Raw genomic sequence first — 14,556 nt, 5'->3', positions numbered from 1 at the left:
TGTGTACCACTGAATGTTTCCACTCTGCTTTGAGGTCTGAAGCCTATTGGTCTTGTTCTGCCTCCCTAAGGTATGAGCTTTTGGGGGACTGGTCCTTAAGGACTCCAGTCCTTAAGGTTTTCAGTCAGTAAACTCATTATTTGCAAATGGGGTGATATGCAGACCTGGGTGCAGTTTCCTTCTCCTTTTTAAAAAGTAGGCTACCACCCTTGGGTGTCTTTTGCTTCTCTCGGATGAAGACCTGCCTGGGTTAAACGTTCCTCAGGCAGTGATCCTTAGCTGAACCTAGTTGAAAGCCTATCAGAAAAGGGAGTCAATTCAAGTGAGTTTTTATCAGCTGCAAATGCCACTTTGAGTTAGGTGTGCCCAGCCAAGGGTGTTTATTTTGGCAGCCTCTTGTTATACTGTGTGTTAGGGCAGCCCACTGGCGTTTTGCCCGCTGACCTTGCCCTCCCTCTAAATCTTCTTCACTCTTTCAGGAGCAGTCCACGATGCCTGAGGTTAGAGAACTTGCTGATGCCTTGCCAGATGTGCCCATGGACCCAATCACTGGAGTCGGGGTCGTTGCTTCCCGGAACCGAGCGCCTACAAATTACGATGTCGTAAGTACAAAATGAGTTGTCTTGTATTTTCCCTCCTTAATACAAAATCCTAAATATCTCTCTCTCAGAGTTTTCATGGCATTGAATCTGGATTATGTGGGTTTCGAATTCTTTTTAATTTTGTGCACAGAAAATCTGCATGCATCCTGATGACTTGTCTCTAATTGTTTTTGTAAGCACTGCTTACGCACTTACTTCCTCATATCCTACTAAGAAGTAGTTTTCTAGAGTATGAGATTTTTAGTTTCCAGACTCCCATCTTTTGCTCCGAGGTCGAGAGCTATGAGGCCACATTCCCTTCTGAACAACTTCCCTGGGGGCCAAGTGCCATAGTGAGTGGGGCAGGTTGTCCCTGGCTTCTGTGAGCACACATGTACACCTCTCTGTCTTCCATCCAGCAAGCAGAGTTTAAGTTTGCCTTCCCGCCAGGCAAAAATGCTTGAGTTCAGTGAGGGACATGGCCTTGGGAAGAGTTCCAAGAGCCACATGGAAAGGCCTGGAATGCTGCAATCAACCCCAGGTCTGAGGTCCACTACCCCCTGGACTAGAAGCTTGTGGGTGGTGAAGCAAATTGAAGTTTTTTGAATGCTTATATTGATATTCATGAGCTTGGTTACATATTCCTTTAATACAGAGCGTAACACAGGCTACCACGTTTTGGTCTCCTTTCCTGCTATTGCATGGGGATCTGCCTGGGTTAAATATTTTTCTGTTTGTTCTGGCAACAAGTCTTGCTATGTAGCGATAGGCCTGTTGGCTTCCTGCCTACTGACCTCGGTTCATGTTACACACTTTGCTATGCAGAAAGCGCCTTCTGGAGATTTGCCCTCCAGTGGCTGCCATAACCTGAAGGGCTATTCATTCCTGTCATTAATTTCTTTTTGTTCTGCTTGTGTTATTTAGGTGCTGCTTAATCATTGGCATTTCTGAGCAGTGTGCATATAAATAAACCACACAGAGAATAAAAAATCTGTCACAAAAGCAAAGGCTGACCAGCAGGCATTTTCTGCTGGAGTGAGGAAGACTTTGTCACGTGCCTGTCTCATAGAATTGGAAGGTATCCCAAGGATCATCTAGTCCAACCCCCTGCAATGCAGGAATCTCTGCTAAAGCATCCGTGACAGATGGCCATCCAACCTCTGCTTAAAAACCTCCAAGGAAGCAGAGTTCACAACCTCCCGAGGGAGACTGTTCCACTGTCGAACAGCTCTTACACTCAGAAAGTTATTCCTGATGTTTAGTTGGAATCTTCTTTCTCATAACTGGAAGACGTCTGTTTGAGTCCTATCCTCCAGAGCAGGAGAAAACAAGCTTGCTCCATCTTCCATGTGACAGCCTTTAAGATATTTGAAGGTGGCTATCATATCTCCTCCCAGTCTCCTCTTTTCCAGGCTAAACATACCCAGCTCCCTCAACCATTCCTCATAAGGCTTGGTTTCCAGACCTTGATCATGTTGGATGTTCTCCTCTGTTCACTCCTGTGTCATATTCCTCCAGGGGTTCGTCTCTTGGAATGGGCAGTCTCCCTCCTCCCTAGGGGCACCCCACCTGTCTTGCTCTTCCAGTGCAGTTTACTCAGCTGTATCGAAAAACTCTGCATCTTGTCCTGTAGCCTGAAGTGTGGCTGGGTGGGCCTCAGGTTGCTGCACCTTCTCTTCCAGCAAGGCAACCAGTTTGCACTTGCTACAAGTATACTCTTGCACGTTCTGTAGCAGGAAAACAAATATGGCACAGGTGTTGCAGGTCACAGCAGCAGCTCCCTCACCATCCATGTCCTCTTGATCCTGCAGCAGCTCCTTCACTGTCCAGAAGAAGAAGAAATAATTTATTATTTATACCCTGCCCATCTGGCTGGGTTTCCCCGGCCACTCTGGGCAACTCCCAATAGAATATTAAAAACACGGTAAAACATCAAACATGTCTCGTCTCTGGTGGGTGGGAGTTCCACAGACTTGAGCCCACTGAATGCATGGCTTTTGTAGTTACAAGCTATGCACCTGAGCCATTGGGGCCACCAGCAGAGACTCCCCCAGAGATTTCAGGGTTCGGGCAAGGGTCTAAGGGATCAGGTGGTCCTTAAGGTATTCTGGACCCGACTTGTTAAGAGCCTTGCAAATGGATACAACCTGCCCCAGAATTTATGGCTCCACATGGAAGCATGCATTGTTTCAGGCTTCAGAGCAGTACTGCCCACTCAATCGCATCCCTCTGCGGAAGTGGCTCTCGTGCAAGTGTCGCATAATGTTTGTTCCGGACTTGTGAGAGATCTATATTTTCGTGTGACAGCACCTACTCTCTGGAACCTCATGCCTGTTGGAATGCCATGCACACATTCCAGCCAGGGGAGGGGAAGGGCCTGGGAAGGGGAAGTGACCTAGGGAAGAGTCCCAAGGGTCAGATTCTGCTCCCAGGCCTGAGGCTCCCCTCCTGTGTATTGTAAGGATACAGGTGGCAGAAGCTGGGAAGGAGCTTAAGAGAGTCCGCCAGAGCAGATGCTTCTGAGTTAGGTTGACGGGTTGCTCACCCTATATCTGAGCTTGGATTTGGGAAGGGAGGTGCTTTTTGGGGACAGGGAATCTGAAACCAGCCAGCTGGAGGTATGTAGCGAAAAAGCAGATGCATGAACCTGATCCTTGGTTGGCTGGGGGGTGGGGTGGGGGAGAATGTGGACGTTGATGAACTGTTGTTGAACAAGAGTGTGAAGTCTCCCCGGAGCTCAGCTGGGTTTTTGGTTCTTGTCTTAGAGAATGTATTCTGATTGCTAAAAAGGATGCCTAACCTATGATGGAGCGTTCTAAGCAGCGACTGCACAAATTCAGCCGTGAACAATGTTAACATAAAAAATTATTTTTTTTGGGGGGGGGATACAACTCTTTTCTTCTACCCACATTCCTCAGAAACCTGCAAAAGATTATAAGCATGGGATGGGATGGAGGTGATAGATTTGGGGAATGCAGGGTGGTGCCTTTTAATTTATCACTAATTGGAACATTAGGCATTTACCTGGGAGTTAGGCCAGTTTGAATTCAAAAGTAGACAGTTTTTAGAATCATGGAATTGTAGAGTTGGAAGGGACCCCTAGGGTCATTTAGACCAACCCCTGGTAATTCAGAAATCTCAACTAAAGCTGATCTGTGAGGGTTTCCAACCGGCAATTGTTTAACAATAGCAAAAACAAAATTACTTTTTCCACTTGATCAAGGAGGCTGAAATGAAGAGAGCGCGTCAGAAGATTTGTGCATAAAAGCACAGTGACCTCAGCTCAACCAAAATGATGAAAACTAATTCCTACACTCAGAATATGCTCAGAGACATTCCAGAGTAGCCGTTGTTGGTTCAGAGTAGAACCAGTGATCATAGCTAAGTTAGGTTCATTAATTTCAGTGGGTCTACTGTGAGTAGAACATGTTAGAATGCAGTCCCATGTCTAATCGGAAGTATGTCTTTTCAAATTCAGTGGGGCTTACTCCCAGGTAAGAGGGGATAGGATTGCAACCTTGTTTATTCATATCAATGCAAACTAAACATTTAGTGTATGTCCCTCCCTTTTTTTGGTATGATTTTGATAGAACTGTATGCATTGCATCATTTGGTGTATAAACAAAAGCCATCCTGAGCGGTATGATTCCAAAAACAAGCAACAGGTTGCTAGTCCTTATGAGTGCAATAAAACCCTTGAAAGTGCATGGACCATGGTGAAATTCAAGAGCTTGGTGGGAGATGAAAAGGATTGTGCATGGATCTTCCATTCCTCAGCCCTCTGGTTAGCAAGAGTTGAACAACCCTTGCGAAAACCATGCAGACTCTCATCCTTTGCATCATCAGTGCAGGTTGTAGACACTTAAGCTTCTCTGGGTGTAGAATTTGGGAACCCTTGGAGCAGATTTATCTTCTACTTTTGATGCAGCTGAGAGGTACTACTTGATGCTTTTAGCACTAAACTGCAAGGGAGCTCTGATTGGGGAAGGGCACCTGCTTTGCATGCAGAAGGTCCCAGGTTCAGTCCCTGCCGTCTCCCGGTATGGCTGGGAAATACACTTGGTGGAACTGATGCCAGTGAGTGCAGACAGTCCTGAGCTGGATGAACCAATGGCCTGACACTGTATAAGGCAGCTTCCTATGTTCCTAATAATTTTCATGTTGGACCAGGGAATTTGAAAGCTCTGTTTGGGCTTTAATAGACCGCTGTTGCCTAGGAATAGTGTGTTTTCCCAGCTGCAGTTGGAAGCAGTATTTTGAAAGGAAAAGGTATATGTGTCGGAAATTGTGGGGAAGGCACTCCACTGAGCCAGTATTCCTGAGGTGAACAGTATTATCTCTGCTGGCTCATGTTCCTTTAGTTTGCAGCCCATTTTCTCCAATGCATTCCAGTTCCTCAAGATCAGTCTTTTCCCCAAACTAGATGTTTCTGGGGCTACTGTGTCCATCCACTGGCGTTCCCAATGGTCGGTGGTGATGGGAGAGGCAGTCAACACCATCTGGAGGGCACTAGGTTAGGGGTAGCTGATCTAGATCACCTCCCGCAACCTAGTGCCCAAGTATTGCTGGAAGTCCTAAGAAGTTGTAAACTCCAATATGCACAGCTTGGCACCTTGTCTGAATTTGCATGCATAGGCACGGCAGCTGGAGGCTCTGCTCCTTTGCCTCTCAAACATTTCTCCTCCACCTTTCCACAGAACGAGGCTTGCAAAGCGGTGTACGAAGATCAGGGCCGCAACCTAAAAGCCACAACACACAAGGAAAAGGAATTGGGGAGGGAGGAGGAGGAAAAAAACCAAGGTCAGGTACTGGGTATTAGTTATAGAGTTCAGCAGGTCATGGAGCTTAATCTAAGCACCAAAATGAATGGGCTGCTTCATTCTCTCCCCTTCTGGTAGTCTCACTGATGTTAGGAGAGACAGAGAGGGGTTTCACTTGTTCACGTGCTATGACCCTGAATCAGTTGAACCAACAGAAGGATGTTGCAGATTCAACAGTTTTGCCCCAAGTGATTCCTTGGTTGTGATTCCTGCATTGCAGGGGGTTGGGCTTGATGACTTTTGGGTTCCTTTTTAGCTCTGCAGTTCAGGAAGGAGATGAGAGTGTCCTTTTGAGAGGCAATCCCTTCACTTGATCCATGTCTTTAACAGGAAAGCAGTAAGGAAGGTAAAGGTAAATAAAGACATGGGGATAAGGGTTAGGCCAGTGCTGCCCCACCCCCAGCTCCAAGAAATCTCCCCATCTCCTTTCCAGAATTTGGCACATCCATGTTGTTGTTTTAAGTCTGCCAGTTTGGTTCAAAATATGGATTTAGAGGGGAAATGGTGCACTTGGAAAGCTGATAATGTGCAGCTTGAAAAAAATGGGGAGGGGGTTAGACGTGTTCGGTGTATGTATTTATTAAGCACTTAAATAAAGGGAGGGTAAAGGGAGGGACAGCATGTACAGGAATTATATCAAGGTAGACTTAAGTTTCCATACTTAAAATGCTCAAACCATATTAAAACACCTTCTTCTTTCTGGCCGGAACCACCTCTTCTTCACCTTCAGGCAGGTGATGCTCCATTGCATCCTTGTAAATACCCTTTAGGTGCTCCTTTTCTTTGGCGCCTGTTAGTTCCTGAACTAAGGCAGATTCATCAGTGAGTCATCACTGTATTGGCCCATCTTGGTGGTTGCTCCCAGATCTTGGAACTCCCTCCCTCCCTTGGGAAGCTAGACTGGCTCCCTCCTTGTCCTGCTGGTGGGTGAAGATTTGTTTAATTCCAACAGGCTTTGTGGAACTGACTGTTTTTAAAGAAACAGCTTTTAATACCGCTGTGCTGTTTTTTACTACAATTGTACCCTGGAAGACAAACTGAATCTGTTCCAGAAGTCCATTTGACTTCCAAAACGTCCTAAAACCAAATTGCAGCTTCTGGTTGGCTGCAGGAACCTCCTGCAGCCAATCAGAAGCCGTGGAAGCCCTGTTAGACATTTGGGTTCCAAAAGAACATTCGCAAACCGGAATACTCGCTTCCGGGTTTGCGGCATTCGGGAGCCAAAACAGGTTACAGGGCATTCGACAACCAAGGTACAACTGTATCTGCATGTTAATGGATTTGTTTTCCTAGTGTTTTGATTCTGTTATAGTTTAGTTACTTTTTAACGCTTACCTTTTATATATTTTTAGCTTTCTGTAGTTTATCCATGTTGTTTTAATTTTTGTAAAGCATCTTGAATCTTGGTCAGGGGATTCATAATGCTAATAATGCTAATAATGCTAATAATAAATAATTCTAATAATAATGATAAGAGATAAGAGTTGCCTGCTCCTGTGAAGGAATAATAATAGGAATAATAATATATTTCTTATACCGCACCCATGTGACTGGGTTACCCCAGCCGCTCTGGGCGGTTTCCAACAAAATATAAAGGGACAAAACAAAACATCAAAAGCTTCCTGAAACAGGATTGACTTCAGATGTCTACAGAAAGTCATATAATTGTTTAACTCTTTGACATCTGACAAAAGGGCGTTCCACAGGGAGAGCTCAACTACCAAGAAGGCCCTCTACCTGGTTCTCTATAACTTCACTTATTGCAATGAGGGAACCACCATGGATACATGGATGGGGAATTTGCGCAGTTGGAAAATCTGTTTTTAAAAACAAAAAAACCAGATCGCTAATATACAATTCAATCAATCAAAATCATAGGAGATTGCTCGACTGGAATTCCCTTTCCGATCTGGGGAATGGCAGTGTGCTGTAAAAAGTTGCCTGACAAGTCGGTGGAGAAAGTAGTTAGATGAGCAAAAAGCTCTGTTGATTCACTGATGCATGATATTCCAACCCACCCTTTCCCCCAGGCCCTACACAAGTTCCATAGCTGCAGAAGCGGATACAAGTGAAAAAAATTCTTCTCTTGTCAAATGCAAATGCTATGCCCTGAATTGCTGTGACCTGCCCTAATATTTGGCGCACTGAAGAGGCCTGCAGATTTTTGTGGCGTTCTTAGTGATAGGTTGGAGGATATCAGGTAGCATTCCCTGAGTGGTTTAGAATTACAGTGGTACCTCAGGTTTCATACGCTTCAGGTTACATACGCTTCAGGTTACAGACTCCACCAACCCAGAAATAGTACCTCGGGTTAAGAACTTTGCTTCAGGATGAGAACAGAAATCATGCTCTTGCGGCACAGCAGCAGCAGGAGGCCCCATTAGCTAAAGTGGTGCTTCAGGTTAAGAACAGTTTCAGGTTAAGAACGGACCTCCGGGACGAATTAAGTACTTAACCCAAGGTACCACTGTATATCAGTGCTTCTTTCAGGATAAAAATTGAGGTGCTGGTACACGTGATAAAAATGCTGTGATTTCCAGCAAAAAATGGCTGCCATAGGCAGCAAAAACGGGTGACAGTAGTATGTACCAGCAAGTTCCAGCAAAAAAAAACACCATTTCAAATACCCAGAAAAGAGAATGGCTGCATGGTGAGACCTTTTATCCAAAGAGCTCAAGGTTGATGTACACACTACTTCCCCTCTCCATTTTATCCTTGCAACAACCACGTGAGGTTGGTTGGGATCAGAGACAGAAACTGATCCAAGGTCACCCAATGGGCTCTGTGGCTGAGAGGGAATTTGAACCCTGCTCTCCCAGGTCCTAGTCCCACACTCTGACCACAGCACCACACAGGCTGGAGCTGGAATGCAACCTGGAAGTACTTTATAGGATGCCTGGGTCAATGGGAGCCAATGAAAAGAAGAGTCAGAGCTTTCTGTGACCCTGCCAAAATCGATGGCTGTTTTTAGTGGTCTTCCTCTTCCAATCAAAATCTTCTTTAGACATGGAGTCTTCCATTTGCTAGAGAATGGTTTGCTTTGCTTGAAGCTATTGGTATTTTGTAGACAGGACCTCCTGCTTTGTGTGTGCGCGCGTGTTAATTATTTAAATGGCATGTCCTTAAAAACCATTAACAAGTCCCCAAAGATAAATACAGGAGCCTCTTTTCAAGCTATAGCAGGAAATGAAATGACTTGTGGCTTCTGTTAATTAGCTCAAATTGTTAGCAAGAAGGGCGGCTCCCTTGAAGCTTTTAATTTATCTGTTGAACTTGGAGGGGCTAACAAACGTTTTGTGCAGTGGTGGCAGAGGAGGAAATCTGTGTCTGTTGTACAATTTTCAGCGTACAGATTGTAACTTAACCTGCGTGTATCTGTGGTGAGGGAAGTGAGATGGTTTTGACAAGGGCTGGTGCAGCTGGGGTTTAAATAGCTTATGTATGTGTGTTTACCTTGCACATTTATGAACATTGATTCTATATTTGAAACCTTTGAATTCTTATAACAGAGGGAATAGGGATCCCCTTACAGCTCTCATTACCTTTAATAAACTGCAGCTCCCAGCATGCTTTGGGGGAGCCATGCATGTTTAATGCGGCATAATAGTGCTTTAAATGTGTGTTGTGACAGTGGCTGTATTGGTAGCTGTTTGTAGTATGGCACATAGAAAGGCCTTGTGAATGTGGCCTCAATCTGTGGGGTGATAAAGAGCTACTTAGACTTGGCTGCTGTTACTCATTTCTTAATTGCTCCTTCTCTCACCTTCTTAGGCTTCTGTTTGCCTTGTGATGAGGTTGCTTTAAGTGTCTTCTTGCAAGCTATCCTGCTCAATTCCCTTCAAGTAATTAAGTAATACTCCATTTAAAGAGGGAGGAAGGAACCAGGAGTTTAAGGACACAATTATTTCTCTTGGTGCAAACCTTCTGAGTTTAATTTCTCTGACACATGTCCTGAAGCTGAAACTTCAGCCCTTGGGGCCAAATGTGACCTTCAAGACTTCTCTACCTGGTCCTAGGGATTCTCCCAGCCTATATGTCATCCTCAGCAACACCCCTGTCTCAAGGCCACACCTCTCACTGGCACCAGCTGACCTCATATCTTCCTTTGGAATGTGTCCTTTAAACTTTGATTATGCCCCTTTCATCTCTGGATTGTAGATAGGGGTGTGTGTGTGTGTGTGTGTGTGTGTGTGTGTGTGAAATCTAGGCTGCTGTACAAAGGTAAAATCTGCATTCATTGTTTTTGCCCACATTTGTATCTGGCCCTGTGTACAACCGGCATGTGGCCCCCAGAAGATTGCTCTGGTGAGAATGGGGCAGGATTTTCCCCCTAAAGATATTTTAAAAGTAGTTTCTGAACACCTTCTGGTTCTCCTGAACCTGCTGACAGCTTCCTTTTTCTGTGTGGATGGCACAGTTTTGGCTAAATAATAATAATAATAATTGTTGTTGTTACATTCCACTTTTCTCCGAAGTTGAGATTCAAGGTGGCTTCCAATATTTTAAAACATCATTATAAAATAAAAAGTAATAAAAACAAACTGGTTTAAAAACAATAGTCAAAATGCATCTAAGCACATTCAGAGCCAGCAACTAGTATCCAGTAGCCCAGTGGCCAGCATTGCCTGCACCTTAGTTTTCAAAGGCCTGTCTGAATGGGAAGGTCTTCTCCTGCCAGTGAAAGGATTCCAAAGAGGGAGCCTGTCTAATGTGTCATGGGAGGAAATCCCACAATGTGGAAGCAGCCATCTGTCACCAACATCTGTGCTTCTGATGCTGATGGGACCAAGAGAAGGTGCTCACCCATGGAGCTTAGCACCCAGGCAAGTGCCTTGGCACACATAGCCTGAACATCTGAAATGAAAGAATGTAGTAATATATGAATACATTTTTGGAACCCTGGACTTTGCTTTTCTCCTCCTGTATCCTTTACGTGCAAATACACAAGTGAAAATAATTTCCCATCTCTAGTTATGAGCTCCTAAGAACTGGATCAGGCCAGTGGCCCATTTGGTTCAGCCTCATGTTCTCACAGTTGCCGACTGGATGCCCCAATGAGAAGCCTATAGGCAGGACCTGAGTATACCAACTTTTTCCCCACGGGATTCCTAGCATCTGGTATTCAGAAGCATGCTCCCTTTGGCGGTGGAGGCAGAATGTTGCCATCATGGCTAGTACCCTTTTATAGCTCGATCCTCCATGTTTCTTCTTTTTTTTTTTATAAGATATTTATTAAGATTTTCAAAATATTACAAAATAAAAATAGAAAAAAGAAAAACACAAAAAATAAAACAAGTCAATCTTTCCATTACTTATTTTTCATTAGCTTGTTTCCCGGACCTCCTCACGCCTCCCTTTTTTGTATTCCAGTTCAGTTTGTTGGTTCAGCAAATCCTTCCCCTCTTTGTCTATCCTAATCATTAATCTTAAAATATTGTAACATTAAATTTTTACCTGTTAGTAATCCATTTTTCATATTCCCTTATAGTATTGCAGCTAAAAACCACTTAATTTCTATCCAACATCATTCTAACATTCATTAATTTTATAATATTTCTGTAAATAGTCTTTAAATGTCTTCCAATCTTCTTCCACCGACTCTTCTCCCTGGTCCCGGATTCTGCCAGTCATTTCCGCCAGTTCCATATAGTCAATCACCTTCATCTGCCATTCTTCCAGAGTGGGTAGATCTTGTGTCTTCCAATACTTTGCAATGAGTATTCTTGCTGCTGTTGTGGCATACATAAAAAAAGTTCTATCCCTGGGAAATGATTTATAATGAACTGAAAAAGGTATTTAAGTATACCTTCACTAAGAAACCAGAGGCCTTTCTTTTGGGCATTGTCGGCCAAGGGGTGGTAAAGAAGGATTGGACATTTTTTATGTACGCAACAACAGCAGCAAGGATACTTCTTGCAAAGCACTGGAAAGCTCAAGATTTACCCACACTGGAAGAATGGCAGATGCAACTGATAGACTATATGGAACTGGCCGAGATGACTGGCAGAATCCGTGACCTGGGAGAGGAGACGATGGAGGAGGATTGGAAGAAATTCAAGATTTATTTACAAAAATACTGTAATTTGAATGAATGTTAAGCAGGATGCTAGATCGTAAATAATCGAGCACCACTAAATTAGATGATTTAAGATGATAAGTGAGATTGAGAAAATACAATTTTATTTCGAAAATTACAAGATTATAAATAAATAGATGGGACATAAGAATGTAAACAAGATGATAAATTGCTGGCAAAAAGTTATAACGATGAAAGTGGGAGCGGGAGATGTGAGGGAGTCCAAAGAAGGTATGAAACTATGTTAAGATATATGCTATATTGTTTACTATATTTATTCTGTATGTTAAACCCTAATAAAAATTTATAAAAAAAAAAAAAAAAAGTTCTATCCTTCTTTGGCACCAATTGGCCGACTATGCCCAGGAGAAAGGCCTCTGGTTTCTTCAAGAAGGTATATTTAAATACTTTTTTCAATTCATTATAGATCATCTCCCAGAAAGCCTTAATCCTTGGGCATGTCCACCAAAGGTGAAAGAATGTACCTTCAGTTTCTTTACATTTCCAACATTTATTATCGGGCAAATGATAGATTTTTGCAAGCTTGACTGGAGTCATGTACCACCTGTATACCATTTTCATAATATTCTCTCTTAAGGCATTACATGCTGTAAACTTCATACCTGTGGTCCATAACTGTTCCCAGTCAGCCATCATTATATTATGTCCAAAATCTTGTGCCCATTTAATCATAGCAGATTTCACCGTTTCATCCTGAGTATTCCATTTCAACAGCAAGTTATACATCTTTGACAAAATCTTAGTTTTGGGTTCTAACAGTTCTGTTTCTAATTTTGATTTTTCCACCTGGAAGCCAATTTTCTTGTCCGAATTATATGCCTCCATTATCTGATAATAATGAAGCCAATCTCGCACTTTGTTTTTTAGTTTCTCAAAACTCTGCAATTTCAGTCTATCTCCCTCTTGTTCCAAGATTTCCCAATATTTCGGCCATTTGGCCTCCATATTGAGCTTTTTCAGTGCTTTTGCTTCCATCGGTGACAGCCACCTTGGAGTTTTGTTTTCCAACAAATTCTTATATCTTATCCAGACATTAAACAATGCTTTCCTGACAATATGATTCTTAAATGCCTTATGTGCTTTGACCTTATCATACCACAAATATGCATACCATCCAAATACATTATTGAAGCCTTCTAAATCCAAAATATCTGTGTTTTCAAGAAGCAGCCATTCTTTCAGCCAGCAAAAAGCTGCTGATTCATAATAAAGTTTGAGGTCTGGCAGGGCAAATCCACCTCTTTCCTTTGCATCCGTTAATATTTTAAATTTTATTCTAGGCTTCTTGCCCTGCCAGACAAATCTAGAAATATCTCTCTGCCACTTCTTGAAGCAGTCCATTTTGTCCACAATTTGCAATGTTTGAAACAAAAACAACATTCTAGGCAATACATTCATTTTTATCGCGGCAATACGGCCTAGCAATGAAAGCTTCAAATTTGACCAAATTTCTAAGTCTTTTTTCACTTCCAACTTAATAGTTGCAGAGCCATGATGTTATTACTTTGCTTTACCTCCAACTGCACCAAGTGTTTGTTCTTGTTCTGTCGGTGGTGTCACTTTCTCTGAACCATGCAATCCAAAGGATAAATTTGCTATATCTAATATTCCTCTTTCCAGTGCTTTTGGCTCTTCTCCAGATTCCACTTCTTTCTGTATGTCTTCTCCGTGGTCTTTCAAGAATCTATCTTTGTCAACGACTGATCTTATTTTCATCTTTCTTCCTTTATATTTAAAAGACAGGCCTTGGGGAAATTTCCACCTAAAGATGATTCTATTGCTTCTCAACAGGGCAACCAAATCTCCGTAGTTAGACCTTAAATCCAAAAGATGTTTTGGAATGTCCTTAAATATCTCCACACTTGACTCATGTATTTCCAAAGTCTTTCGGAAATGCAGATTCAAGATTTTGTGTCTCTCCTCTTTTGTTCGAAGGGTAATCAAACAGTCTCTCACCTTGTTCTTCTTTCCTCCTCTTCCAAGCCTGAATGCGTTTACTATCTTAAATTCTTCCTTCCCCAAATCCTGTTGCCAGAAGTCTGCAAATTCCTGCGTAAGAAAGTCAGTCAAATTATCTTTCTCAAGTTCAGGTACAGCCCTGATTCTCAAATTCGTTTGTTTCTCCTTCAATTCAATCATAGACAACGTCAACCCGTGGTCCTCAAGTTGCCTATATATCGGTGGTATCTTCTCTTCAGTAACAGTTGCTATGTCCTTTGCTTCTTCAGCTGTCTTTCGGGTCAAAGCAGATTCCTGTAACAATTTCTCAATAGTCTCTGTATTGGTGTTCACCTTCTGTCCCAAATTATTAATATTTGTAGTATTTTGGTCAATTTTAACTGATGCTTCAGCTACTTGTTTATTTGTTTCAGCTACTTGTTTACTTAAATTTTCCAAAGATTCATTAATTTTTCCTAGTGCCAAAGCTAAAACGTCTTCAGACGACATTCCTTTTGGTGTAACTTGTAGGGGTGCAGCCCCTGATAATCCAGATGGTCCAGAAGGACCAGATGTTGAAGCTCTTCGCTGCGACCCAGTATCTGTACGAAAGGATCTGCCAGACCTGGTAGTTTTTTCCTGAATCTCTAACTTTCCTCTTCCATCTGCCATAACACTCTAATAAAAGTCCAAGGTCAGTCCCACGGCTGGAATTTGTTTTGGAATGGAAAATTCCCCTAGCCCAGTTGTTATTGTAGCAATGTCAAACCTCCTCTAAGGGGACACAGTAACAGTCAAAGCTTGTAACTTTAAGAAGAAAATAATCTTTATAAATCCCCCAATTCTCAAAAAGACAACAGTTTCAATTGCACTTAATCAGTTACTTTAAAACCAGGAGAAGTCCAGAAACACTGTATCTCTCTTGCAGAGTTAGCTGTCAAAAATACTCTATTTACCAATAGTGCTTTTCACAGAACGGCATTCCTTGTCCTAAGGCAATCCGTTCCCAGGTTCTAAGCTGTGGATTTTAGCTTCCTTTCCTCTCTTTTTTTGCAGATAAATACAGTTCAAACCTTTCCCCCTTCCTCTCCTGCAATCCGGAGGGGAGATCGCTTTTCTG

General features: G+C 42.8%; 1 protein-coding gene across 5 annotated transcripts in view; it reads left to right on the top strand.

Moving 5' to 3' along the window:
- The window catches only part of MVB12B (multivesicular body subunit 12B), a 110,282-nt gene that overhangs the window by 13,460 nt on the left and 82,266 nt on the right, over positions 1 to 14,556 (top strand). For 4 of the 5 annotated variants that reach the window (XM_080989662.1, XM_080989658.1, XM_080989659.1 and 1 more), the window contains exon 2: positions 480 to 602. In XM_080989662.1, coding sequence (XP_080845788.1) covers positions 492 to 602 — 111 coding nt within the window. In that variant the 5' untranslated portion in view covers positions 480 to 491. The remainder of the gene's footprint in view (positions 1 to 479; positions 603 to 14,556) is intronic. The other variant, XM_080989660.1, reaches the window with a different exon arrangement.

The sequence above is a fragment of the Podarcis pityusensis genome (assembly GCF_964106645.2).
Source record: "Podarcis pityusensis genome assembly, chromosome: Z".
Lineage (NCBI taxonomy): Eukaryota > Metazoa > Chordata > Lepidosauria > Squamata > Lacertidae > Podarcis > Podarcis pityusensis.
Note: the sequence above shows the minus strand (reverse complement) of the source record. Positions and strands in the feature narration are given on the sequence as shown.